Source organism: Haliotis rufescens, unplaced genomic scaffold (assembly GCF_023055435.1).
Source record: "Haliotis rufescens isolate VD_foot unplaced genomic scaffold, xgHalRufe1.0.p SCAF_10, whole genome shotgun sequence".
Classification (NCBI taxonomy): domain Eukaryota; kingdom Metazoa; phylum Mollusca; class Gastropoda; order Lepetellida; family Haliotidae; genus Haliotis; species Haliotis rufescens.
The window spans coordinates 40826377-40852020 of record NW_025963780.1 but is presented as its reverse complement, the minus strand read 5'-3'; the positions used below and the strand labels follow the sequence as shown (position 1 = coordinate 40852020).

The 25644-nt window shown below is 38.9% G+C and overlaps 1 protein-coding gene across 1 annotated transcript in view; it reads left to right on the top strand.

Annotated features, from left to right (window-relative positions):
• LOC124146713 (calcitonin receptor-like) overlaps positions 1-25644 on the top strand; it is a 119261-nt gene that overhangs the window by 57934 nt on the left and 35683 nt on the right. Inside the window, exon 5 of the mRNA XM_048386083.1 lies at positions 1436-1527. Coding sequence (XP_048242040.1) covers positions 1436-1527 — 92 coding nt within the window. The remainder of the gene's footprint in view (positions 1-1435; positions 1528-25644) is intronic.

Here is a 25644-nt window from a genome sequence, read left to right as displayed (position 1 = left end):
AGAATCGTGTCTGCGAGGAAATATTACCTGTAACTAGAGTGATTGAGTTGGGTTTAACGCCGCTTTAAACATTACTGCAGTTATATCACGGCGTGTCAGCCTAATGTTGGAGGAAAGCCCAAAGTGATTGAGGTCTCTGACATTTACCACTTTGTTGAAACCCACGAGCACGGGTATAGTGTTGACAAACCTAGAAACATAATCGGAGCGACACCGGGATTCGCACACGCAATCATAGGTTTCTGACGTGCCCAATGGACGCAACTCTGCACAGCGAATCGCAGCGCCTGAGACGACTGGGCCACTCGTGCTCCCACATGTAACTAGACAAGCGTATTGAAATGGATTTGTGAGGACAGTAAACCTGTTTTATCTTGTTGGCGTTCTTGCGATGTTGGAAACGCCAGGCAAGGCATTGAAGATAGTAAGTGACTTAAGGGCGTTTCAGTGAGTGAGTATGGTTTTTACGCCGCTTTTAGCAATATTCCAGCAATATCAAGGCTAACGGTATTTCAGCTTGTGGGAGGAAAGCTGTAAGTGATCCAGGTCTTTGACGTTCACGTGCTCTGGTATGGTTCCGATGAACCTAGAAACATTTATACAGTGATGAAGTGGAAATGGAACCCACTATAACATGTTCTGGACACGTCTAAAGGGCGTAGCTGAGCCAGCCGTAAATATGCACATACAAGTTGGCACCGTTCTATGAATCTGTATCATAAAATTCAAGTTGGACCAAACTGTATCACCGGGTTAAAATAAAACTAAAGAAACGAACGTGCTTGCTGTATAACCTCATCATATATTGACACATGCTTTAATCTTCGAGTGACGGGGCCCACTGTCATTATCTTGTTTCTTGTTTAACGCCACACTCAGCAATATTCCAGCTATATGACAGCGGTCTGTAAATAGTCGAGTCTGGACCAAGCAATCAAGTGATTAATATAATGAGCATCGATCCAGGCAATTGAGATCGATGACATGCATCAACCAAGTCAGCGAGCCTGACCACCCGATCCCGGTAGTCGCCTTTTACGGCAAGCATGGGTTGCTGAAGACCTATGCTTCCCCGGATTAACCAACCAACCAACCAACCAATCAACATATGTGAATGATCTCACCCTTGTTTATCATTGGACAGACCTTCTGTTATTAATGTTTAATGGCACAAAATGTCAGGCTCAATTACACATAACTTCGACTTCACAAACCAAGGATTTCAGGAAGATTTATCAGGTGGGCTACAAACGTCGTTTACGGCGTAATGTCTAGACTTTAGATATTGTAGTAAGGATCCACAGTGCATTTTATTATCGACATTAACAGTGAGTGAGTTAAAATGTAACGTCGCATCGGCAATTATCTCAGCCATATAGCGACTCGTCATTAACATAATAATAATTATTTACATTGTTATTTATATCCTTTTCAGGAAGAGAGAGATGTCATCATGGTGTATATTTCCGGGTACTCCTTGTCTATTATTCTCTGTGTCCTGGGAGTCATCATTTTCAACATGTTCAGGTGAGCTAATTGAAATACCACATGCACGTGTCGTATTCGACAACGGTAATTATGCACATGATCCTTTGTCATTGTATTAAAACATGTCCTCGTTTTAAATACACTTTAGCTGACCAGTACATATTTCTGTCCTACCTGTTTAATCGTTTTCAGATTCAGTTTCGGATGTACTGCCTGATTTTATATTCTGTTAAAGCCCCGACAGGTCCATATAGTGGAAACTCGTTATCCAAAGTTGCGCGTGTCATTTGTCAAGGAAATGTAGCTAAAATATTACTGTAACAGATTTGAATGCGGAAACGTAACCACTGACTTTAAAATGAAAAACGGGCGGTGTGGTAGCCTAGAGGATAAAGCGTTCGATCGTCACACCAAAGACCCAGGCTAGATTCCCCACATGGGTACAATGTGTGAAGCCCATTTCTGGCGTCCCCGCCGTGACACTGCTGGAATATTAATTTAATTTACTAAAACCGGCGTAAAACCATATTCACTCATTCACTATATTAAAAAGCAATACATGTCAGGTGTCCTCGCAGTAACTTCACTGAGGGCAATGCAACCCTCATAAACAAGGTTTACCATTAAATTTTGTTGGTTTGTTTGCCACACTCGGCAATATTCAGGTTATGTCACGGCGGTCTGTAAATAGTTGAGTCTGAACCAGACGATCCAGTGATTTAGGGATATTGTGAAAGCGACGTAAACAAGTCCCTCCAATGAAAATAGTAAACAAGTATAAAGAAACTCAACACATATGTGTATGTTAATAGCCAGGGTTTCTTGGTAAAAGTAAATACCATTATCCCGCCGCAACAGGGCACAAATGCGACTATGCTAGTCGAAAGAGGCGACTAACGGGGTCGGGTGGTCGGGCTCGATGAATTGGTAGATGCATGTCATCGTATCCCAATGGTGTGGACAGATGCTCATGATATTAATCACTGCATTGCCTGATGCAGACTCGATTATTTACAGACCACCGTCATATAGCTGGAATAATGCTGAGTGAAGCTTTGAACAACAAACAAAACAAAGCACAAATGTGACTTATTGGTTTCCGGGTTAGAGTAGGTCCCTACCAACCTGTGCTGGTCAAACAGCAACTAAGTGGATCGTCGGACCCGTGAAGATACCGGGTTAGAATAGGTCTTCAGCAACCCATGCTTGCCGTAAAAGGTGACTATGCTTGTCGTAAAAGGCGACAAACGGGGTCTGGTGGTCAGGCTGGCAGACTTAGTTGATGCATGTCATCGATCCCAATTGCGTTGATCGATGCTCATGAGATTAATTACTGGATTGTCTGGTCCTGACTCGTTTATTTACAGACCGCCGTCATATAGCTGGAATATTGCTGAGTGCGGCGTAAAACAACAAACCAACCAACAACTATTGGATCGTCGGGCAGTCAGGCTCGAGGACTTTCGCGACAGCCTGTCATCTTTACCCTTCAAAATATACGGCACCGCAAGTAACTGTAAGCTCCAACGACGGGGACGTCGGTGCTGCTCTACACGTGATGAACTCGTCGGTTCAGCAGAACAGGAAGGAGACTCGACAACTATCATTACGCCAGATATATTGCAATGAAAATTCATAGAATCTGAAATTGGATTCACATGACCATGAGCTAAAAGTTTTGACCTTTGTGCATTAATCACCACACATCAGTCCAAGACGAATTATGCGGTAAAAATACCAAACGTTTAGGGAAAAAACATTTTCCCCATCAAATATTAATATAAACTCATTTATTTCTCTACGATTTTTAATCTATTGCATTTAGACATTTCAGGTTTGGTTTAACAACCTTTTGTACATGTAGTCACAAGAACGATTAAAGTGAGAATTATTTACTATATCCCCGCCTAAAAGGTCGGGGGTATATAGCTATACCAAGGGGAAGTCCGTCCGCGTGTCCGTCCGAAAACTTTGTCCGCGCGATTTCTCTTAAACTATTCAATGGATTCATCTCAAACTTAGTACATATAATCTGTGTCATATGGAGGGGTGCAGTCAAAAGAAAAAAAATGTTTTTATTAATTTTCCATTTTTTTAATGAATTTTTCAAACCCTAACGTCCGTCCGAAAACTTTATCCGCGCGATTTCTCTTAAACTATTCAGTGGATTCATCTCAAACTTAGTACATATAATCTGTATCAAATGGAGGGGTGCAGTCAAAAGAAAAAAAATGTTTTTATTAATTTTCCATTTTTTTATGAATTGTTCAAACCCTAACCCTATCTATTATTTAATTTGAAACTACTGATACACTAGGCGGGTCGGGGGGTATTAGTGAGCCACGCTCACTTTTACTCTTGTTTATTTAAAATTTCGGTTATTTTTGTAGGATTCATATTGTGTGTGTTTCAATGGCATGTTAACTGGTTGGGCATCATACGAGTGAAGAAGCCGATAGAAAAGCTTGAAAATAATGAAAATTGTGCACTGATTGATAAAAAGGGCAAGTTCCGTGATTGTGACCGTAATCACATCATTCGTCTATGACTGACATAATACATAAAAACTTTTGTTAAATAATGATTCGAATAATAAAAGCAGTGACTGTATATATATTGCTAGAGTGGAGTTGATTCTGCCTCTATTGCACAGCTAGCTGCATTAATCAGGGTTCCCGGTGTTACAATAATCAGCATGTATTGTTTCCTTGACACTGAGAAGGTTTATCAAGCAATCTCATTAAAATCAGATCTTAGTTCTCGCTGATACGGAAGCCTTTTAGGGCCATTGTTTTTTCGGCTTTTTTCGATACATATCTTGAAATTTCAACTTAGTATCTTGAAATTTCAAGATAGTATCGAAAACAAAATAAATGGCCTTAAAAGGCTTCCGTACGCTACCGCAAAACAAAGCGGTAGCGAGAACTAAGATCTGATTTTAATGAGATTGGTTTATCAAGTAAATCAAACTCTTAACAATTTGAACAGACATTCAATAATTTGTAAAGTTTGTGACGACATATCCCCATTCCATATTCTTGTGGGCCCTTAATGCCCTCTTGGTTTTCTCATAGGATCCCTTGTTTAAACCAACCAAATAAATGTTAGGGGGCTACCGTTGGAGCAGGGCTTGCTTGCCCTTTTCGCGTTTACCTGGCATCATCACTGATTTTCAGGACCCGTGAATATCCGGGGTAGAACAGGTCTTCAGCAACCCATGCTTGCCGTGAAGATCTGGGGGAGAATAGGTCTTCAGCAACCCATGCTTGCCGTGAAGATCTGGGGTAGAACAGGTCTTCAGCAACCCATGCTTGCCGTAAAGATCTGGGGAAGAATAGGTCTTCAGCAACCCAATCTGTACAAGGCGACTATGTAAGAGGCGACTAACGGGATCGGGTGGTCAGGCTCGCCGATTTGGTTGATGCATGTCATTGATCCCAATTGCGTGGATCGATGCTCATGATATTAATCACTGGATTATCTGGCCTACACTCGATTATTTACAGAGCGCCGTCATATAGCTGTTATATTGCTTAGTGCGGCGTTAAACAATAACACCAAATTGATTTTCAGTGATCCATTCATATACTAGTAATGTTTATCCCTATTTTGCCTTTTGAGGCAAACGGAATATGTTTATATATCCTATAAAAAAAGGTAGGGGATATTTTGTGTTGAGGTGAAACTACAAGAAAAAAGGCAATGAAAGTATCTGATTTACGTGGCAAGAAGATTGAGAACGAAATCAAGATCCAAAACACAACATTGTGGCAGTCATGAAGAATGCCCACGTGACCTCAGTCAGCGCGTGGAAGGGGTGGTATCCGAGATTTACTATTGTCACTCAGAAGACTCGGTTGTGAGCAGACGCATACTTGTTTTCGTGGAAACAAAGGAACTTTGTTAAACACATTTAATCATTAAGGCAGCAACAGCATTGATCATGCGACGTTTGCAAGGTGCTGAACGTTTCCGTGCCATAGGCATGTTGCAGGTGTGCACACGTCAGAATATTGTTGGCCAAACGCTGCACGTTTCTCAATCTTGTCATCAGCATAATGTTGGCCCGATACCAACAAACACATGACGTCGATGATCGCCACTCATAAGGGTATCGGGTGTTAGAGTACATGCCCAAACGGTGCGAAATCGTCTGCACAGATGACATATGCGTGCACAACTAGCATGTGTCACCCCACAACTTACTGAAATTCGATGGTGTTGAGATCGACGTTCGGTTAATGCCAAGTGTTCTTACGAATCGAGGTTCACTCTCGACTGCCATAATCTAAGGAATCGAGTTTGGAGACCTAATGAGCGTTTTATGGTAGTTAAAGTCCCAACCGGACTATAAATAGCGCGGTATTTTGCGAGATCTTAGTGTTTGACAGACGTTGCGATGATCGGTCAGCCAGTAATCGGTGATCCAAAATCTTGAATAACTAAAGAACGAGACAACATTCACATCCAAATCCTGGCAGACAGATTTGCCCTACACCACTCAATGTAACAAAAGTCACACGATATAAAAAAATATTACATTCGATCTGATGTTTGGTTGTAAAAAATCCAGTCGTCTGTGAAACAACTTTGCACAACAGAAGTGGGAGGAGTTAGCCTTCGGTCAGCTGACATCTACTGCGCGAGCGAATCTAATTATAGTAAACCACGTGGCGAACTTGCACATGGCACAACTTCTCGAAGTGTTTGTTTACTTGCAACGAAACTGCCAAGAAACTACCAAATGGCATTACAAAGACGTTAAGTTCAGTACCACAATGAACACATACCCATACAGTTTACGACTGTTTTGTGCAGGTATGTTGTGAAGTTGCCGAATGGAAACTATTTTGACTTGCATTGAAATGTCACATCCGCATGAAACAATCTGAGAGTCAGACCCAGCAACTTTTTACACGGGAATTCCAAATAAAATATATCTAGATCTAGCTACTGAAACCTCATTACAGTTTGCTTATATTTCTTTCACATTTAAAAGCGACTATGCAAATTAACTTACACAAAATAAATAAAAGTTAACTTATTATGTCGACAATATGTAGTTTATTTATACACAAATCTATCATCTTTGGTGGACATGTTAATATAACAGTTTACACATATACACAATATGAAGTAATTCTTGATTCGATTTCTACAAATCAGATGATCAATTTGAAATATGTAGACAGTGCTTGTTTATAGAAATATGCAGGTAATGAATAGTCGATGTTTACTTCAGGAGACGTCTTACCTTTCAACTTATTTAGCATATTTATCACCACGTTTGTTCCATAAAATCCATATTCAGAATATACAATGTATTTGAATCCACGAGCACATGCATGATTCAAAACACAATCAGGCATAATTTCACGGCGCACACTAGTCCGAATTATCATCACCAGTTTCGTACTGTCACGAGTCAACAGTCTTGAAAAGATCCCTCGATGTCCCACATCGTCCAACAGTTCTTGGAAAGAGTTTTGAGGACTACCACCACCTATGTCCCATATAATCCCGATTAGGAATGTTTGGATATAATCCACGAACATGGTTCAAAACACAATTGGGCATAATTTCCCGGCGCACACAAACAACAGTTTCGTCCAAATGGTCACGATTCAACAGTCTTGTCTTCTTGGAAAGATACCTTGGATTCCTCCATGCATGTCGTCTATCCAACATCGACCAATAGTTCTTGTAAATAGTCCTGCGAACCCCACTATTTCTGTCGTGAGGGGCGGAGCCTCGGCCAAGCCATCTTTGAGGAAACGTTGTCCCACACGGGCGGCAAAAACAAAATTCACATTCCTGAATTTCCTGGAGGGGAATCGTCGATACTGACATTCAGATCACAATCTAAAACGTTCACTCCATCCTCAGCATCAATAAAAGTAGGGGGTTTCTCTGACGAATCTTCTTCACCGGTGACATCTACACTTGCATTAGGGAGGTCAGGCTAATTTTGTTCATACATAATTTAATTCAGGTTTATACATCAACTTTTAGTTCATGTTAAAATGAATAAAAAACACTTTACCATTTTAATTTATGTCAAAAACTTTTTGAGATATGGCTGTTTTAAGGGGTGTAAAAAGCGGCCATTTTGTTTTCCAAAATGGCCGCCATTGAGTATGCATATATTTCAGGATTAAAAGGGGCCGGGAAAACAAATTGAAAAGGCATTTTCCTGTTTTTAATATATCATTCATCTGAAAATAAAAATCTCAACCAAACCATATATCATCAGCTCCATGATTGTATCATAACATTTAATAATTACAATTAAAAAAATGCAAAATAGCCATTTATAAGGGCAAAAATAGCCAAAATGACCACACTTTGTATGGTCTTAGAAATGCATTGACAATTAACTATCATTTTAAGATTCTTAATGTGATTCAAGAATAATATATATTAACAAAATATAAAGTTAAAAAAATTAAATCCTTCTTTATCATTGAAAAAAATCATCACAAAAATGTGACTTTATCATTTTTCATCTGAATATAGATGTGGCACCAAGCGATGATCGGAGTTCCTTCAATGACATGCACAAAAATGAACATAACTTTTTTAAAAACAAAGATATCTCTATGAAATTTGGAAGGCATGTACATCTGTCAATGCTCCATGTGTGGATACAGCAAGATATTACTTACTGCAAGTAATGAGATTTTCTCTCTTCTTGAAGTACAAAAAACACAATGCAGATATGCAGTTTTGATTGGTTTTATTCACATTTTCATTGTCATATGTTCATCGCCATACTCTCTCATCACAGTTTTCACATTTTTAACGCTGTTGTTCAGTATTGAATCACTAGAGATATATAATTCATTGATATAGCTACAAAAGCAGAGCAATGACTAAACAGTTTACACCAACACATATATAGAATGTATTCATGATTGTAACATAAATAATCACATGTGCAAAGTGATGTCCAAGAGTGCTTAATAATACAAATAATAGTTAACAAGCTAAAATCAACCCTTGCTTATATTTCATTCAGGACATGGGGAACCAGTTCACAAGTTTGATGTCTGATAAGGAACTTAATTCCTTAAGTTTTGAGGCATATACCCCACAACCAAAAAACATTATATCAGAAAATAAGTTGTTTTTGTTGACGTTAGTCAGCTGATGAAAGCAGTGCCTCACATGAGCTTGAGTGCTTCGCACATCATGGAATTAGTTCACATGAGGCATTGTCTTTATCAATCTTTATAAATCTAGCATGGAGGATATATGATTAATCTTGCCAAATAAATATTCAAGCTTGGGTCCGTAAAAAGGATGAGGGAAATGTTATTCGACAACAGTTATTTGTTGTAAGAGAAGAGCATACCATGTTTCCAATTTAGATAATTTTAGCTGATATCTAAACTGAACACACAGTAGACTCATCCCTTGAGTTACCGGTATGAATGCAGGGAGGGCTCCAACAACGAAAGACATTGGGTCAGGATTGGGTCACTGAAACAAGAAACATATCATGTGAAAAATTCATCACTATAATTTTCATACAATGTATCAAGTTTTTGGTGGTTATTTTCCCGACTAATGAAGTATAACCTTCCGTTCAAAGTGCAGATATCAAGTCCAGAATAAAAAACATATTTATTTTCAACAATTTCAACATTTTCTGGTTGTGGCCAAACAAGACTGCTTCCTTTCCATCTCATAAATTTGACATTTGCTTTTTCAGAATTATTTTGAGAACAAATATTGAGGACAACACCAACAAACCACCCTTCATTGTATGCAACACAAACATAATCCCCTTCTTTAAATGAATAACAGTATGAATAAGTTTGTAATTTTGTTTTCTTTGTTGAGGTTTCAGTTGAAGTTTCATTTGATGGCGGTTGTTTTCTTTTTTCTCCCTGTAAAACAGGTGGACCAGTAGTACAAGTACTAGTACTTACATTAGACACATTAACTGAAAGTCCAATTCTAGCTTTCAGAATAATTTCTAAATTTGTACGTAGCTCTATACTAGAAAACTTCTTATTGTCTTTCTGAAATTGATAAAGCTTAATGAAACATTTTTGATAGTTTATAAGTTTTTCATATTTAATTAAATCTTTCAGAATTGACAACTGTCTTAATTCTGTTAATCCATTTAAAAGTCTATCCAAAGAAGAGACTAAACTGATTGGTCCACCATACAAATTGTTTACTTTATGGATGATAGACAGTCTATTTTGTATTGCTTGATTTTCCTTAGCAGCTTGTTTCTCTGCTCTCTATTTTACTTTTTCTTTTATTTTTTGTTTAATAAGTCTTTTTCTTTCTCTGTATTTAACAAGCATTTCTGGTGCAGCTGACCTGGCTTTTCCAATTAATCTTTCTCTCTCTGCAGGTGACAATGAGTCAAGATAGTCCACACTTTTATTTAGTGACCAAAGTAAAATTCCCTCAATTCCAATTGTGTTTGCATTTGGCATTTTATGTATTAAACGATCAAGGCCTGAAAATAATCTTTCAGTTGCAATGTTATGTTTTGGAACACCTGAAGTTTCCTGAATGATAATTGCTGAAGGACAATGAAATCTGCCACCAGGTAAATGGTCTTTGAGCATACGCTCAGTTACGACAAGAAAACTTGTGCAGCCCACAGAGAGAGCTTGATAAGTTAGAGATTGAATATCTTCCTCAACATTCATGTACAAACTGTCATAAACATAATCTTTAACAGGTGGAATATTGTTAAATAAACATGAACTTCCATCCAGTAATTCGGAGGGATCACTTGACCATGTTTTTATTAAACTGTGAAGATAGTATAATAGTATGAGACATCTATTGCAGTAATATTTTTTTTAACCATTAGCTTCATCAGTGGCGTCGTAATTTGTCTTTCCAGAATTCCCATAGCCCGGACACCAGCAATAATTAGTTTATCTTTAGCATCTAATTCAATGGCTTTCATTAGTTTGTTTTTATCAGGGCCTAAGGTGCTAATGAAATTAAGCATATCCTGTAAGTGGTAATATGCATATTAAGCATTTACAAATGGTACATTAAATCTATTGTGTCTGAATGAATCTAACAGAACTGGCTTTTCAATGAATTCAAAGAATTCTTTTGGTTTCCCACTTTTTTCACAGGCATCCTTACCAAATGCAGTACAAGTTGATCTAATAAATTCAAGGGTAGCACTACCTTTTCTGTGCCAGTTCAGTCCTTCTTCCCTTCCAATTTTATTTCCATTAGATTCTACCTTTTCCCATTCTTTAATGTTAGTCTCAAAGTTATCTTGGAGACCCAATATGAAATGAAATCCACAATAAAAATCATTAATTTGAATCAATTCCTTCTGTTTTTCTGTCGACAGTGATTTCCAGTTTGAAACATATTTAGGTAATATTCTGGAACGCCATTGTTCAATGATTTTGACAAATTTTTTATTGACTACATGTCTGTCTGTCATTGTGTTCTTAAACTTCACCAAAAAGTCATGAATGATATTTTCTTTTCCTTCAAAGGGATCCTTTTCTTCATCATCATCTATGCATGAAGCTAGTTCCTCTAACATAAGCTCTAATCCTTCCACCTGAGATTTAGCGTCTCCACTGTGATGATCCTGTAACGCTAGGCCAAACGTTTGCCCTGTGTTAGTTGTAGAAATAAAGTTTACATATTTATTGTGTTTTTTTGTGGTACCATCAGTCTGTAATGTGCAAACATTAGCATTTTTAATATTAACTGCAGCTATAGTCTTAGCTATGATTCCAGCCTCAGTTGACATATACTTCAGCAATGTAGCTTTAGGCAAATCTTCTAACTCAACAGATATATTTGCAAGTTTTTTTAAGACTGTCTGTATTATTCTTGGGATGTGTTTGGAACCAACACCATGATTCAACAGTTCATAGCACACAATTCTCACCTCATCTGTATAACTGCCATTTTTAAATGTTTCAATTTCTGGTTGTAGACTTCCAATCAACATATTTAACTCAGCATTTTGCAACTCCAATTCCTTCACTTTACTTTCTAGTATTTCACTTTTATTGTTACATTCGTCAACCTGTGAATTCTGAGCAATGGATTTGTTTTGATAGTAGGTCTTTAATGAACGAAGTCGTTGATAACGGTTTTGGATTTTTCTGCATTTTAACATCATAGATGCTAGCTTCAGTTTTTGTTGACTATTTTCAGATAATAAACTTGTAATTTTCTTTTGTTTCCTCTTTATTCGTTTATTAACATTTCTGACTGAAAAAGATTTGATCTTCTCAATAGTGTTCTGCTGCTGTGATTCAAGATATTTTACTTTCTTTTCACACTCATAAAGCTGTAATGATACATTCTTCTTTTTGTAGGTAATAGACTGAATATGATTCTTGAGAGTTTCATTTTCAACTAAAAGCTTATCATTTTGAGTTCTCATTGATTCTGATTGCCTCACATTAGAATTTGTTTTGGAACCAAGCATGGATTCAGAGGCAGAAGACACAGGACAAGCTACAACAGGATCATATTTAGATCCCAGAAATATTTCTTGTTGCTCTCTGTGGCAACTTAAGTTTTGTTTCTTTTTGTGAATAAAATCCCATTGAGACCTCAGTGTATGAGGATTAGGTTTTCTGTCCAACTTGTAAATGTATTTAATCCACAAAGAGCATTTATGATAAGAAACATTTTTCCGAATCTTGTATGTGCGAAGAGCACAAACAATAGCTTTGTTTACAGAGTTTTGATTAACATCAATAGGCAAAGGGTTTTCAAGCCATTGTTCAGATATACCAATTTCTCTCAAAATTTGAGGGAACTCATCAGCAGGTAAAGAAACAATTGGATACATTAAAGATTCATCGTTCCAATCACGTTTGGAAAAATAGCAACACTTGTTACGGAGTTTCCTGAGGAAAGTCCGTACACACTTGCATGACTGCAAAAGATTTTCAAATACACATGTCAAATTGGTATTAAATGTGAAGTGCTGGCTGTCTTCTATCACCTGGTAAACCAGCATCCAGAATCCCAAGGAGCGGAAGACAGGTTGGCTGATCTCCTCCAGTGACCAGTCATCTGAAACACATATTTGGAACCATTTGAACTTATATCCATTTCAGCATCAAGGCAGATAAAAAGAAGCTATTCAAGCATTAGTAATGATAAAATATTATATTCTTGGGAAAAGTATATTTGCCTGACCTAATCACATTAATATTTCATAGGTCTTTTACAGGCTTGGGTTTCTGCGCCACTCCATCCAACTGTTGGATACATAATGACTAGTGAGATAGGATAAGTTTTTATACACAAAGTCAAAATATTATCACACACTGTCACACACTAGGACCATTCAACATTTTTCAAACAGTTTAATAAATGTAATGTTAAATCTGCACAGATCAAAGTGATGATAATCAAATACTTGTAATAAATAAGAGACTATCTGTTGTATGGCCTCTGATAAGATTTATAAATGTTTGGTGAATATGGATGTACATAATTAAATCATCTAGAATCTAATGGGAATTTTGGTAATGACTCTTCATATAATTTTTAATTCAGTTCAATTAGATTTAATTTAAAAAATTGTTTCAGATTTGATAAAAACGTAACTTTGCATTAAATCTTATTCAATGTCACAGGAGCTTTTGTTGTTCAGTATATTTTGACCATCACCCCTTTCGCGGGGTCATTTCTTTTATTTGTAGATATAAAAATACATTGTCAACATTTTCTTCCAATTGCACAGTAAATACTATGAACTAACAAGTTTTCAGCCACTTATCATTTAAGTTGTCAGATCAAAGCAAATCTTCGAAAAAATCTCATCTAAGACTAATGTAGTAAGACTACGACGGCCGGACACGAAGCAAACCGGAAGTGAAATTGTGAATAGTTTTCATGTTTCTATGACAGCAGTTCAGTCGACAGTTCACTGGCAAATTGCAGAATCTTGTTGACATGATCTCATTTAAAAGAGCTATCGTTTAAATATTTGAAGATGGTAAGCAGACATGAAAAGCCACACAAAATGCCTTCTTTAATAAAGTTGTAAACAGTCGTAGTATGAAACGTGGATTAGTCCATTCTGATACGGGTATATGTGCTGCTATGAAAATCTCATTGTACATAAAAATAAAATTTTACATGTTGTTATCACAACGATAAATGTATGTTGATTTTCTTTACAAATTAAAATGTCTACAAGCGAGATAGTCCTACCCGTTAAGTCAGGGCGTGTCAGCAAGTCCTGCACTTTCTCCCTTGACACCCCCACAGCGGACCAAGCCCACTCGGTCAGCGACTGAACTGTCTGCACCGCTGTGATGGAAATTGGGTCTAATTAGGATAAAATGTAAAAAGAAAATGTTCCTAATATAACATTTCGATGGCAGTGGTGTTGTGAAGGAAATTTTAGGAATGTGAATGAACACAGGAAGTCTGGAATGTGTTGATTGTCATGATTTACGACAGAAGGCGACAGCAAGGTAAACACTTGGGCGAATTCAATATTACAGATGGGGGAGAGCAAGAAATTCTATAATCTTAATATTTGTTCCCCATCAAAGAACATTCATTCATATATTAAAATGGAAGCGTATTAGTAAGAATTAACAACATTCTACTTAATATAAGTTTTTAAAGGGGATTACCTGTTACATTGTCCGTGGGGACACTTCCATCATAAGCTTTGTCCCCTTCCACAATAAACTTGTCCGATTGCGAGTCGGCTGTCATGTCGGCTGCTAGATGTGAAAAACGATGGAACTTTGTTTGAAAAATAGTAGGTGTGCTTAGCATTTTTATGTTTTTTATTTATGAAATTTTGAAACTAGATAGTTTTGAAATATGTAGTAGTTATTCGTTTTCCCGCCATTTTAAGACTTTCTCAGAAAATTTGAGTAAACTTACCTTTGAGTGATTTTGTTGTTTAAATTTCCCGCCACGATCTCCAGAACGAGGTCATAGTCGTAAAATAGACTCTTCCATCTGTCATGTGATATAAATATTGTTGTCATGTGAATCCAGGCACACCTCCTACTTTTACCCTGAACGTCAAGGGTACGAAGATTGGATGGTGCCATTTTGGCAAAAAGCTGACATACCCGGTAATCAAAAGAAGCTGCATACTTGAATAAACATTCTATTCATGGTGAAATAACAAAGAGAACAACACAAGAATAGGCATAATGTTTTATTAAGACATTCTTCATAAGCATGTATCTTCTTCTTATTTCTGTCAATGAAGCTGAAATGTGATGAAACTTGATTAATTTCTTTTAAAAAACAAAATGGCTGCCGTGCCTGACCTCCCTACTTGCATCACTCAACTTGTCTTCCATGGCTTCGTCAATCGTTGCATCACTTTCCCGCGCCTGAACACTGGCATCACACGACGAAACGTCCTGCACTGCGGCATCGTAGTCCCATCCCGAGTAATTGAATAAACTTCGAATGGCTTCTTGTTGCATTTCATCACCATTTAGTGTAATAGTGAACCTGGATGACATCATGAAAGCGTTGAAATATATAAGCAGTGAACGAACGTGAAAGCGACCTGTCAAAATTTTCTTGGTTGTGACACCCATTAGAAACCGATAGAATTTGGAAGCGCTCATTATATGAAAGATATATTACACATCATGAAAAAGTTTGATGAATATACGATTTGTAGCGATTTAAGGAATGTTTCATTATTTACCGTGAATAAGTTTCATTTCACATTACAAATAAGCAAATTTAGGCATGGCTAGTCGTAATAAATCAAAATTTCAACTTATGAAAAGCACCCTCTACAACCCTCAAAATAATGGTAGCGCGTTGTTTTGGTCAGCTGTTTCTTATGTCGCGTGACCCAAGCGTTGGTGGGTAGTCTAATACACGACGGGTTGGATGGGTTGTGTTGGTCTGGAGGGTTAATGGCATTCATTTCATTCAAACAATCAAAACCGACCAATTTTGTTTTATATAAACAAAACTTGTGGGAAACGAAATAATATATGCAACTCAAGTTAGGTTCTCGAAAAAGTCTCAAAGTTAAACTCTTATCAAAGGCGAAAGTCACCTGTCACACCCCTATGGGTTACATAAGCCACGCCCAATTTCCCGCTTTTCTCTATTTGTTGTCTGCTGATTTTATGCAACCGATCTGTAGATCTAGAGTGACGAATATTGTTAAAAATGGCAGGTATTGCTAGAATGATAAGCGATAGTAACGGGATTAAGAGAAAATATTCAAAAGACAATCCAGAAGCTGTGAAACGAAGAAATTCGGAGAGAAAAACTTCACCACAAGGAAAAATGAACTTTTCAGCTGAAAACAGAGACGAGATTGATTTCATTTATGAACAAGCGAAGAAAATCAAAACTTTTCTTGGAGAAGGGAACCCTAATCTTGTGACAAACAAACAACTTCTCGATAATACTTTCTCATATTTTATTGAGAAAAATATCGATCCAGTCCGTGCAAACGTTTTAACAGATGATGCAAACGATGGGAATACAACTGACGAATCTTTTACGCGTGATTCTTCATTCTGCAAGTGTGAAAATACGGATGAATGCAATCAAAAGATGTTTTGTGCCTCTGAAAATGCTCTTGTAAAGCTCTGTGGTCGACTTTATTCGCACAGTTTGTCATGCTCGTTTCCTGCTCAGAAATTGGACATGAAAATGATTGGACATGTTGCCTATGTTACTTTCAGATGTGAAAAAGATCATGTGATAATATGGCCCAGTTCACCCTATCTTGGTAATAAATATTTGGTAAACTCTCGCATGTGTCATGGATACCTTGTGTCTGGAATGTTACCCAATCAGTACGACAGATTTGCGAAAGCAGCTGACATTGGAAGACTTGGTTCAGCTTACATATCTGACATGTTTTCAAACTATAAAGAAGTCGTTTGTGATTTAAGTCGTGAATCATGCGAGGATGCACTTTTAGAAGAAATTGTGACCTACCCGAAAATGGATGGAATTAATATTCTCACTGACGCTCGCCATGCCACACGGAAAAACTCCCGTTTTACTGATGTTGTTTGAATTGGAGCTAACACTCACAAAGTTATCAGGACGGAAACTGTATCAAAAGTAGACAATGCCTGCACACTAAAAAAACGATCTTATTGGAACTCAGCGTATCTATGAATATCTTGATAGTGTTGACAATGGTGTCGGAGTACATGTGAAATTACATTGTCATGACAGGAATTCGGTCATAAATAAATTAATCAGGGAGGAGCGCCCTGATACAACGTCAACAAATGACACATGGCATGCTACGAAAAATGTTACAAAGGAGGTTTAATGTGTGTGTTTGGGTCCAAAATACAAAGAGGGTGTGACGTGGAATCGCGAGTTATCGGACAAAGCAGGAAGTATCAAGACTCATTTTTATTGGTGCATTAGGAACTGCTATCAAGATGCCAACAAGTTTCGCGATAATATTATGAATGTGGTCAATCATTACAAGGATATCCATAATAACTGTTCAGAAACGTCGAGATGTAGACAAGACGCGCAATATGAATCATCCAAAACACTGATTTGTGACCCAAAGGTCAAGCTTTGAGAAATACTGTTGTGTATAAACATACCGACGACTACGTTCATTGTATGGACACGTTTTTTGTTGAAAGTTTCAACAATTCACTGCTACAATATCATAACAAAAGAATTAATTTTTCTGACGATGTTTATCGTTTTCGGACGAATATGGCAGTATTAGACTGGAATGAACACGTAAATAGACCAACAACATCATCAAGATATGTCATGGATGCTAGAAACCCAAGACGTCAGGCCGAGACCAAAGTCCTCAAACGGAAAACTTACAACATGTGGGATCAGATTTGGAAGGACTATGTCGCCATTTTCCTCGAGTAAACGTAGGTAAAATTTTTTTAAATGATTTTAATAGATTAACAACGTTAATTTGTTACCTACGATGATGTGCATAATGGTGTTCACCTGTTGCCGATTACCGCATGTATTTTAGATTGAGACATGTGGGTTACTATAAATAGTAAGCTCCGCCCATTTCCTTATACGTAAAATATTTACTGCGCATGCACCCCGATTAGGCTGATCGGATGTTGGGGCTTTAACGTCGTACAGCATGACCGTTTGGGGGTGGTATGGTGTGGTGTCACAATGACTGGCCGAATTTGTGGCCACCAGGTGGCTTTGGTGACAGAGTTTCTTATCTAAAAGTGTTTACTATACTTCAGTGAGTTTGTATGCAAAGTAATAATTATGCATAGAAGTCCAAGTACACTGTTTTAGGGTTAAAAGATTCCAGTCTAAACTCATATTAAGGACACTTGTCGGCCATCTTGAATAGTCGAAAACGGCCAATAGTTGAAAACGCTCAGTAATACTGAATATCTTTTTGGAAACACAATATGGCTATTTCGCAAAAGAGCACATGCTTTTGCCATCAAGATTGAACCTCGTCTGAAATATTGAACATACTTATATTGATAATTGATGGCCATATTGGATTAAGCAAATTATACATATTTCCCAAACTAGGATTGCTTGGGACTCTTAGTATCTTGTTCTGTGGACCTTTTAGAAATGCATAGTGGTGAAATAAATTCGTTTGCAATTTGTTCCAAGTTCAGTACAAAATGGCCTAGATGGCCTCGACTATATTCAGCAAACCATGCTTGTCGTAAAAGGCGACTATGCTTGTCGTGAGAGGCGACTAATGGGATCGGGTGGTCAGGCTCGCTGACTTGGTTGAAGCATGTCAACGTATCCCAATTGCGTGAATCGATGCTCATGATATCAATCTCTGAATTGTCTGGTCCAGACTCATTTTGTTTGTTTGTTTTGTTTGTTGTTTAACGCCGCACTCAGCAATATGACGGCGGTCTGTGAATAATCGAGTCTGGACCAGACATTCCAGTGATTGACATCATGAGCGTCGATCCACGCGATTAGGATCGATGACATGCATCAACCAAGTCAGCGAGCCTGACCACCCGATCCCGTTAGTCGCCTCTCCAGACTCAATTATACTGAGTCAAATTAAAAACTTCACATTTTTAAAGAAGGTAATTTTTAATCATTAATGTCCCAAGAAGGATTTTAATAAACGGTGGTAACCATAATTTGTTCAAAGCACCTACGGTATTCGGTAATAACATCAACAATTTAAATCATAAGTCCCAAGCACGAGAATCTGATGGCACACAATCTTTTAAGTTCAGTAGCGTGTATGGCAACTATGTGCGTTGACAACTGCAACACAACGCCTCCGCATTGACCTTGTGATGCTTGTGAACACATGATTGGGACGACGCGATTGTTGCTGCAAAATGGTGCCAAGATCTTGCAAATTCTGTGGTTGGTTCTCGAGAGTGCGCAGACTTCTGCCAAGAGCATCCCAGACGTGTTCGATGGGATTGAGGTCGGGATACCTTGACGGCCAGTCCATGACGTTGACTCCCGCTTTCTGAAAGAAATTCCTTGACAAAATTGCTGTGTGGGGTCTGGCATTGTCGTGTTTGAAGATCAAACCGGGTCCATGTGCTGCCATAAAAGGCGAAAGTTCTGGTGCCAGTACCTGGTCGCGGTAAGCAGCAGCGTTGAGGTTGCCACGGATGACAAGAAGCCTGGAACGTGCATTGCCACAGAAAGCACCCCACACCATGACACTTCCGCCTCGAAATCTGTTAACTTCCTGTACACAACACTTGGCGTAACGTTCATGACGGCGCCTCCACACCCTCGCCCTACCATCAGCAAATCGACGATAAAATCGGGATTCATCACTGAAGACGACTTGATTCCAATTCCTCTGAGTCCATCGTCAGTGTCGCTGTGCCAATAATTGACGTTGACGTCTGTGTAATTGAGTCAGAATCGGCCCGCAGTATGGCCGTCGTGCTTGAAGGTGAGCAGTTCTCAGACGGTTTCGAGCAGTCTGCGCACTCAGTCTACCCCTAAACAGTTCATTTCTGGTTGATGTAGCCGTAAAAAATCGGTTACGGAGGTGACGTAAGACAATCTGACGATCCTCTGCATGTGACGTCACACGTTGTCGACCTGGCCGAGGGCGATCAGCGGTGGTACCCGTTTGCTGTAGACGCGTCTGTAAATCATAAACAGTCCGTCAACTACAACCCATCGTCCTTGCGTCTTCAGCTGCGGACGTTCCCGTCTGCAACATGCCGATGACACGTTCACGTTGCACATTTGAAAGGCGTGGCATGACAAATGGCCGTAAAGACTTAAAGTTTTGTTTTCTTGTGTTTTTCTTTTTTTTTGTTAATGACTGCTAACAAGTATGGCTGAAAACACGTGCGGTATTATGGCCACGTGACCAGTTGCCACTTTTGTGCTGTGCACATGATTTTGATCGATTCACCTGCACAAAAACGGGTGTTATCTGACGACAATACGTGGCCATTACTGTTTAAATACACAATAAGAGCCCACAATGATAACTGGTCAAAATGTTAAAATTTTAGGATTGTGAAGTTTTTAATTTGGTTCAGTATATTTACAGACCGTCATCATATAGCTGGAATATTGCTGAGTGCGGCGTAAAAAAGCAAACAAACAAAACAAACCCTTTTCGTAACTATGACAGATACGTCTTTCCTGCAAATACATCTGCCGATGCTAACCAACAACAGCGCCTGCAGGGCGCGGACGCAGATACCTGTTCACAAGAATCTCTTCATTGTGTACCATTAACTCTCTATTCATTTAGATGTAGGGAATGTGCTTTATTCAAATTGGCACAGAGTTGGCAAAGGCGACAGCGCAATCTTGGCTAAGCCATTTTTAATACGACGGCTTGAAAAGGATGGTATTCGTTTACCTGAAGCTAGAGCATCCACAGGAGTATTGGTGACTCAATCAGCGTCAAGGCAGACGGATCTTGATGTCGTCAGCACCCAGTGTTCATGACTTAGTGGATATCAATATCAAAAGGACAGGACTACTTATCAATCTTTATATATGTCAATTACAAACGGTTGTTTGTTAAACTCGAGGACAACCACAATCCTTAATGTATTTGAGGAGCAACTTTCTTTAAACTCACAGAACGTATTTAACCGCCGTCATACATCTTCCCGAGGCAAGTGAGTTAACTGACTATAAAAGTCCCGTTTCCACCCTTGCTGAACTAGGCTGGTATTATGGAGTTACATTTTGGCTGGACTAACGAGTCTATGCATAGTCCAATCAAAATCGCGCACCGAAATCGAAATCCGGTTCGTAAACTGTCGTGCAGATTTCGGTCGATTGCAGGATTTGCAAAGCATGTGCACCGCCAACGCGATGTCAGCAGATATTTTCCAAATCTGTTCATGTTTTAAATCAAGGTGCTCACGTGATTTGATGCATTTCGCGATGTAAGACAATATAGTTCTTGATTATCGATCAGATCGCCCTGACTGGGCGCCACCATTTTGGGTGAAGCAAACGCAAGTGATACGAGAGGTGGAGTCTCATTGGTCGAAAGGAGAGGCTTAGAGGGGACATAACTGAGAGGTGGAGTCTCATTGGTCGAAAGGAGAGGCTTAGAGGGGACATAACTGGTTCGGCAAGGGTGGAAACTGGATTTTTAAAGTCAGTTAACTCTCTTGTTTCGGGAAGATGCCGTCATATAGCTGAGTACGGCGTAAAACAACAAACAAACAAACAATTTGAGAAAAACACCAAAGGTTTTGCTTGAATTCTTGCAATCTCAGAAATGAACCAAGTTCTACAACGTCAAAACATTTGTGTTGACTTTGTACACCACTATCCCAGCATTTAAGGGGAAACTCATTATTTTACGTGCAGGGCATCTGCCAATAAACTAATTGTATCCTCAAAGGCTCAGGACATTGTGTACAAAAAAAAAGCAAATGTCATCTGAACTTCACTGAAAGACAATGTTTTGGTTTGTTGTTTAACGCCGCACTCAGCAATATTCCAGATTTATGACGGCGGTCTGTAAATAATCGAGTCTGTCAAGACAATCCAGTGATTAATATCATGATCATCGATCCACGCTATTCGGCCATGCATCAACCAAGTCATCTAGCCTGACCACCCGATCCCGTTAGTCGCCTTTTACGACAAGCATAGTCACCTTTTACGGCAAGCATGGGTTGCTGAAGACCTATTCTACCCCGGAATCTTCACGGGTCGAACAACAATGTGTGAAATGCTGGAACTTCTCATTGATAATGTCAATGTGTGAAATGCTGGACCTTCTCATTGATAGTGTCAATGTGTGATATGCTGGACCTTCTCATTGATAGTGTCAATGTGTGAAATGCTGGGCCTTCTCATTGATAGTGTCAATGTGTGAAATGCTGGACCTTCTCATTGATAGTGTCAATGTGTGAAATGCTGGACCTTGTCATTGATAGTGTAAATGTGTGAAATGCTGGAACTTCTCATTGATAGTGTCAATGTGTGAAATGCTGGAACTCTCATTGATAGTGTCAATGTGTGAAATGCTGGACCTTCTCACTGATATTGTCAATGTGTGAGATGATGGACCTTCTCATTGATAGTGTCAATGTGTGAAATGCTGGACCTTCTCATTGATAGTGTCAATGTGTGAAATGCTGGACCTTCTCATTGATAGTGTCAATGTGTGAGATGATTGACCTTCTCATTGATAGTGTCAATGTGTGAAATGCTGGACCTTCTCATTGATAGTGTCCATGTGTGAAATGCTGGACCTTCTCATTGATAGTGTCCATGTGTGAAATGCTGGACCTTGTCATTGATAGTGTCAATGTGTGAAATGCTGGAACTTCTCATTGATAGTGTCAATGTGTGAAATGCTGGACCTTCTCATTGATAGTGTCAATGTGTGAAATGCTGGACCTTCTTATTGATAGTGTCAATGTGTGAAATGCTGGACCATCTCATTGATAGTGTCAATGTGTGAAATGCTGGACCTTATCATTGATAGTGTCAATGTGTGAAATGCTGGACCTTCTCATTGATAGTGTCAATGTGTGAAATGCTGGACCTTCTCATTGATAGTGTCAATGTGTGAAATGCTGGACCTTCTCATTGATAGTGCCAATGTGTGAAATGCTGGACCCTCTCATTGATAGTGTCAATGTGTGAAATGCTGGACCTTCTCATTAATAGTGTCAATGTGTAAAATGCTGGACCTTCTCACTGATAGTGTCAATGTGTGGAATGCTGGACCTTCTCATTGATAGTGTCAATGTGTGAAATGCTGGACCTCCTCATTGATAGTGTCAATGTGTGAGATGCTGGACCTTCTCATTGATAGTGTCAATGTGTGAGATGCTGGACCTTCTCATTGATAGTGTCAATGTGTGAAATGCTGGACCTTCTCATTGATAGTGTCAATGTGTGAAATGCTGGACCTTCACATTGATAGTGTCAATGTGTGAGATGCTTGACCTTCTCATTGATAGTGTCAATGTGTGAAATGCTGGACCTTCTCATTGATAGTGTCAGTGTGTGAGATGCTGGACCTTATCATTGATAGTGTCAATGTGTGAAATGCTGGACCTTTTCATTGATAGTGTCAATGTGTGAAATGCTGGACCTTCTCATTGATAGTGTCAATGTGTGAAATGCTGGACCTTTTCATTGATAGTGTCAATGTGTGAAATGCTGGACCCTCTCATTGATAGTGTCAATGTGTGAAATGCTGGACCTTCTCATTGATAGTGTCAATGTGTGAAATGCTGGACCTTCTCATTGATAGTGTCAATGTGTGAAATGCTGGACCTTCTCACTGATAGTGTCAATGTGTGGAATGCTGGACCTTCTCATTGATAGTGTCAATGTGTGAAATGCTGGACCTTCTCATTGATAGTGTCAATGTGTGAAATGCTGGACCTTCTCACTGATATTGTCAATGTGTGAGATGATGGACCTTCTCATTGATAGTGTCAATGTGTGAAATGCTGGACCATCTCATTGATAGTGTCAATGTGTGAAATGCTGGACCTTCTCATTGATAGTGTCAATGTGTGAAATGCTGGACCTTCTCATTGATAGTGTCAATGTGTGAAATGCTGGACCTTCTCATTGATAGTGTCCATGTGTGAAATGCTGGACCTTCTCATTGATAGTGTCAATGTGTGAAATGCTGGACCTTCTCATTGATAGTGTCAATGTGTGAAATGCTGGACCTTCTCATTGATAGTGTCAATGTGTGAAATGATGGACCTTCTCATTGATAGTGTCAATGTGTGAAATGCTGGACCTTCTCATTGATAGTGTCAATGTGTGAAATGATTTACCTTCTTATTGATAGTGTCAATGTGTGAAATGCTGGACCTTCTCATTGATAGTGTCCATGTGTGAAATGCTGGACCTTCTCATTGATAGTGTCAATGTGTGAAATGATGGACCTTCTCATTGATAGTGTCAATGTGTGAAATGATGGACCTTCTCATTGATAGTGTCAATGTGTGAAATGCTGGACCTTCTCATTGATAGTGTCAATGTGTGAAATGATTTACCTTCTTATTGATAGTGTCAATGTGTGAAATGCTGGACCTTCTCATTGATAGTGTCAATGTGTGAAATGCTGGACCCTCTCATTGATAGTGTAAATGTGTGAAATGCTGGACCTTCTCATTGATAGTGTCAATGTGTGAAATGCTGGACCTTCTCATTGATAGTGTCAATGTGTGAAATGCTGGACCTTCTCACTGATAGTGTCAATGTGTGAAATGCTAGACCTTCTGATTGATAGTGTCAATGTGTGAAATGCTGGACCTTCTCATTGATAGTGTCAATGTGTGAAATGATTTACCTTCTTATTGATAGTGTCAATGTGTGAGATGCTGGACCTTCTCATTGATAGTGTCAATGTGTGAAATGCTGGACCTTCTCATTGATAGTGTCAATGTGTGAAATGCTGGACCTTCTCACTGATAGTGTCAATGTGTGAAATGCTGGACCTTCTCATTGATAGTGTCAATGTGTGAAATGCTGGACCTTCTCACTGATAGTGTCAATGTGTGGAATGCTGGACCTTCTCATTGATAGTGTCAATGTGTGAAATGCTGGACCTTCTCATTGATAGTGTCAATGTGTGAGATGCTGGACCTTCTCATTGATAGTGTCAATGTGTGAGATGCTGGACCTTCTCATTGATAGTGTCAATGTGTGAAATGCTGGACCTTCTCATTGATAGTGTCAATGTGTGAAATGCTGGACCTTCTCACTGATAGTGTCAATGTGTGAAATGCTGGACCTTCTCATTGATAGTGTCAATGTGTGAGATGCTGGACCTTCTCATTGATAGTGTCAATGTTTGAGATGCTGGACCTTCTCATTGATAGTGTCAATGTGTGAAATGCTGGACCTTCTCATTGATAGTGTCAATGTGTGAAATGCTGGACCTTCTCACTGATAGTGTCAATGTGTGAAATGCTGGACCTTCTCATTGATAGTGTCAATGTGTGAGATGCTGGACCTTCTCATTGATAGTGTCAATGTGTGAAATGCTGGACCTTCTCATTGATAGTGTCAATGTGTGAAATGCTGGACCTTCTCATTGATAGTGTCAATGTGTGAAATGCTGGACCCTCTCATTGATAGTGTCAATGTGTGAAATGCTGGACCTTCTCATTGATAGTGTCAATGTGTGAAATGCTGGACCTTCTCATTGATAGTGTCAATGTGTGAAATGCTGGACCTTCTCACTGATAGTGTCAATGTATGGAATGCTGGACCTTCTCATTGATAGTGTCAATGTGTGAAATGCTGGACCTTCTCATTGATAGTGTCAATGTGTGAGATGCTGGACCTTCTCATTGATAGTGTCAATGTGTGAGATGCTGGACCTTCTCATTGATAGTGTCAATGTGTGAAATGCTGGACCTTCTCATTGATAGTGTCAATGTGTGAGATGCTCGACCTTATCATTGATAGTGTCAATGTGTGAAATGCTGGACCATCTCATTGATAGTGTCAATGTGTGAAATGCTGGACCTTCTCATTGATAGTGTCAATGTGTGAAATGCTGGACCATCTCATTGATAGTGTCAATTTGTGAAATGCTGGACCTTCTCATTGATAGTGTCAATGTGTGAAATGCTGGACCTTCTCATTGATAGTGTCAATGTGTGAAATGATGGACCTTCTCATTGATAGTGTCAATGTGTGAAAAGCTGGACCTTCTCATTGATAGTGTCAATGTGACATTTTGGGATAAGA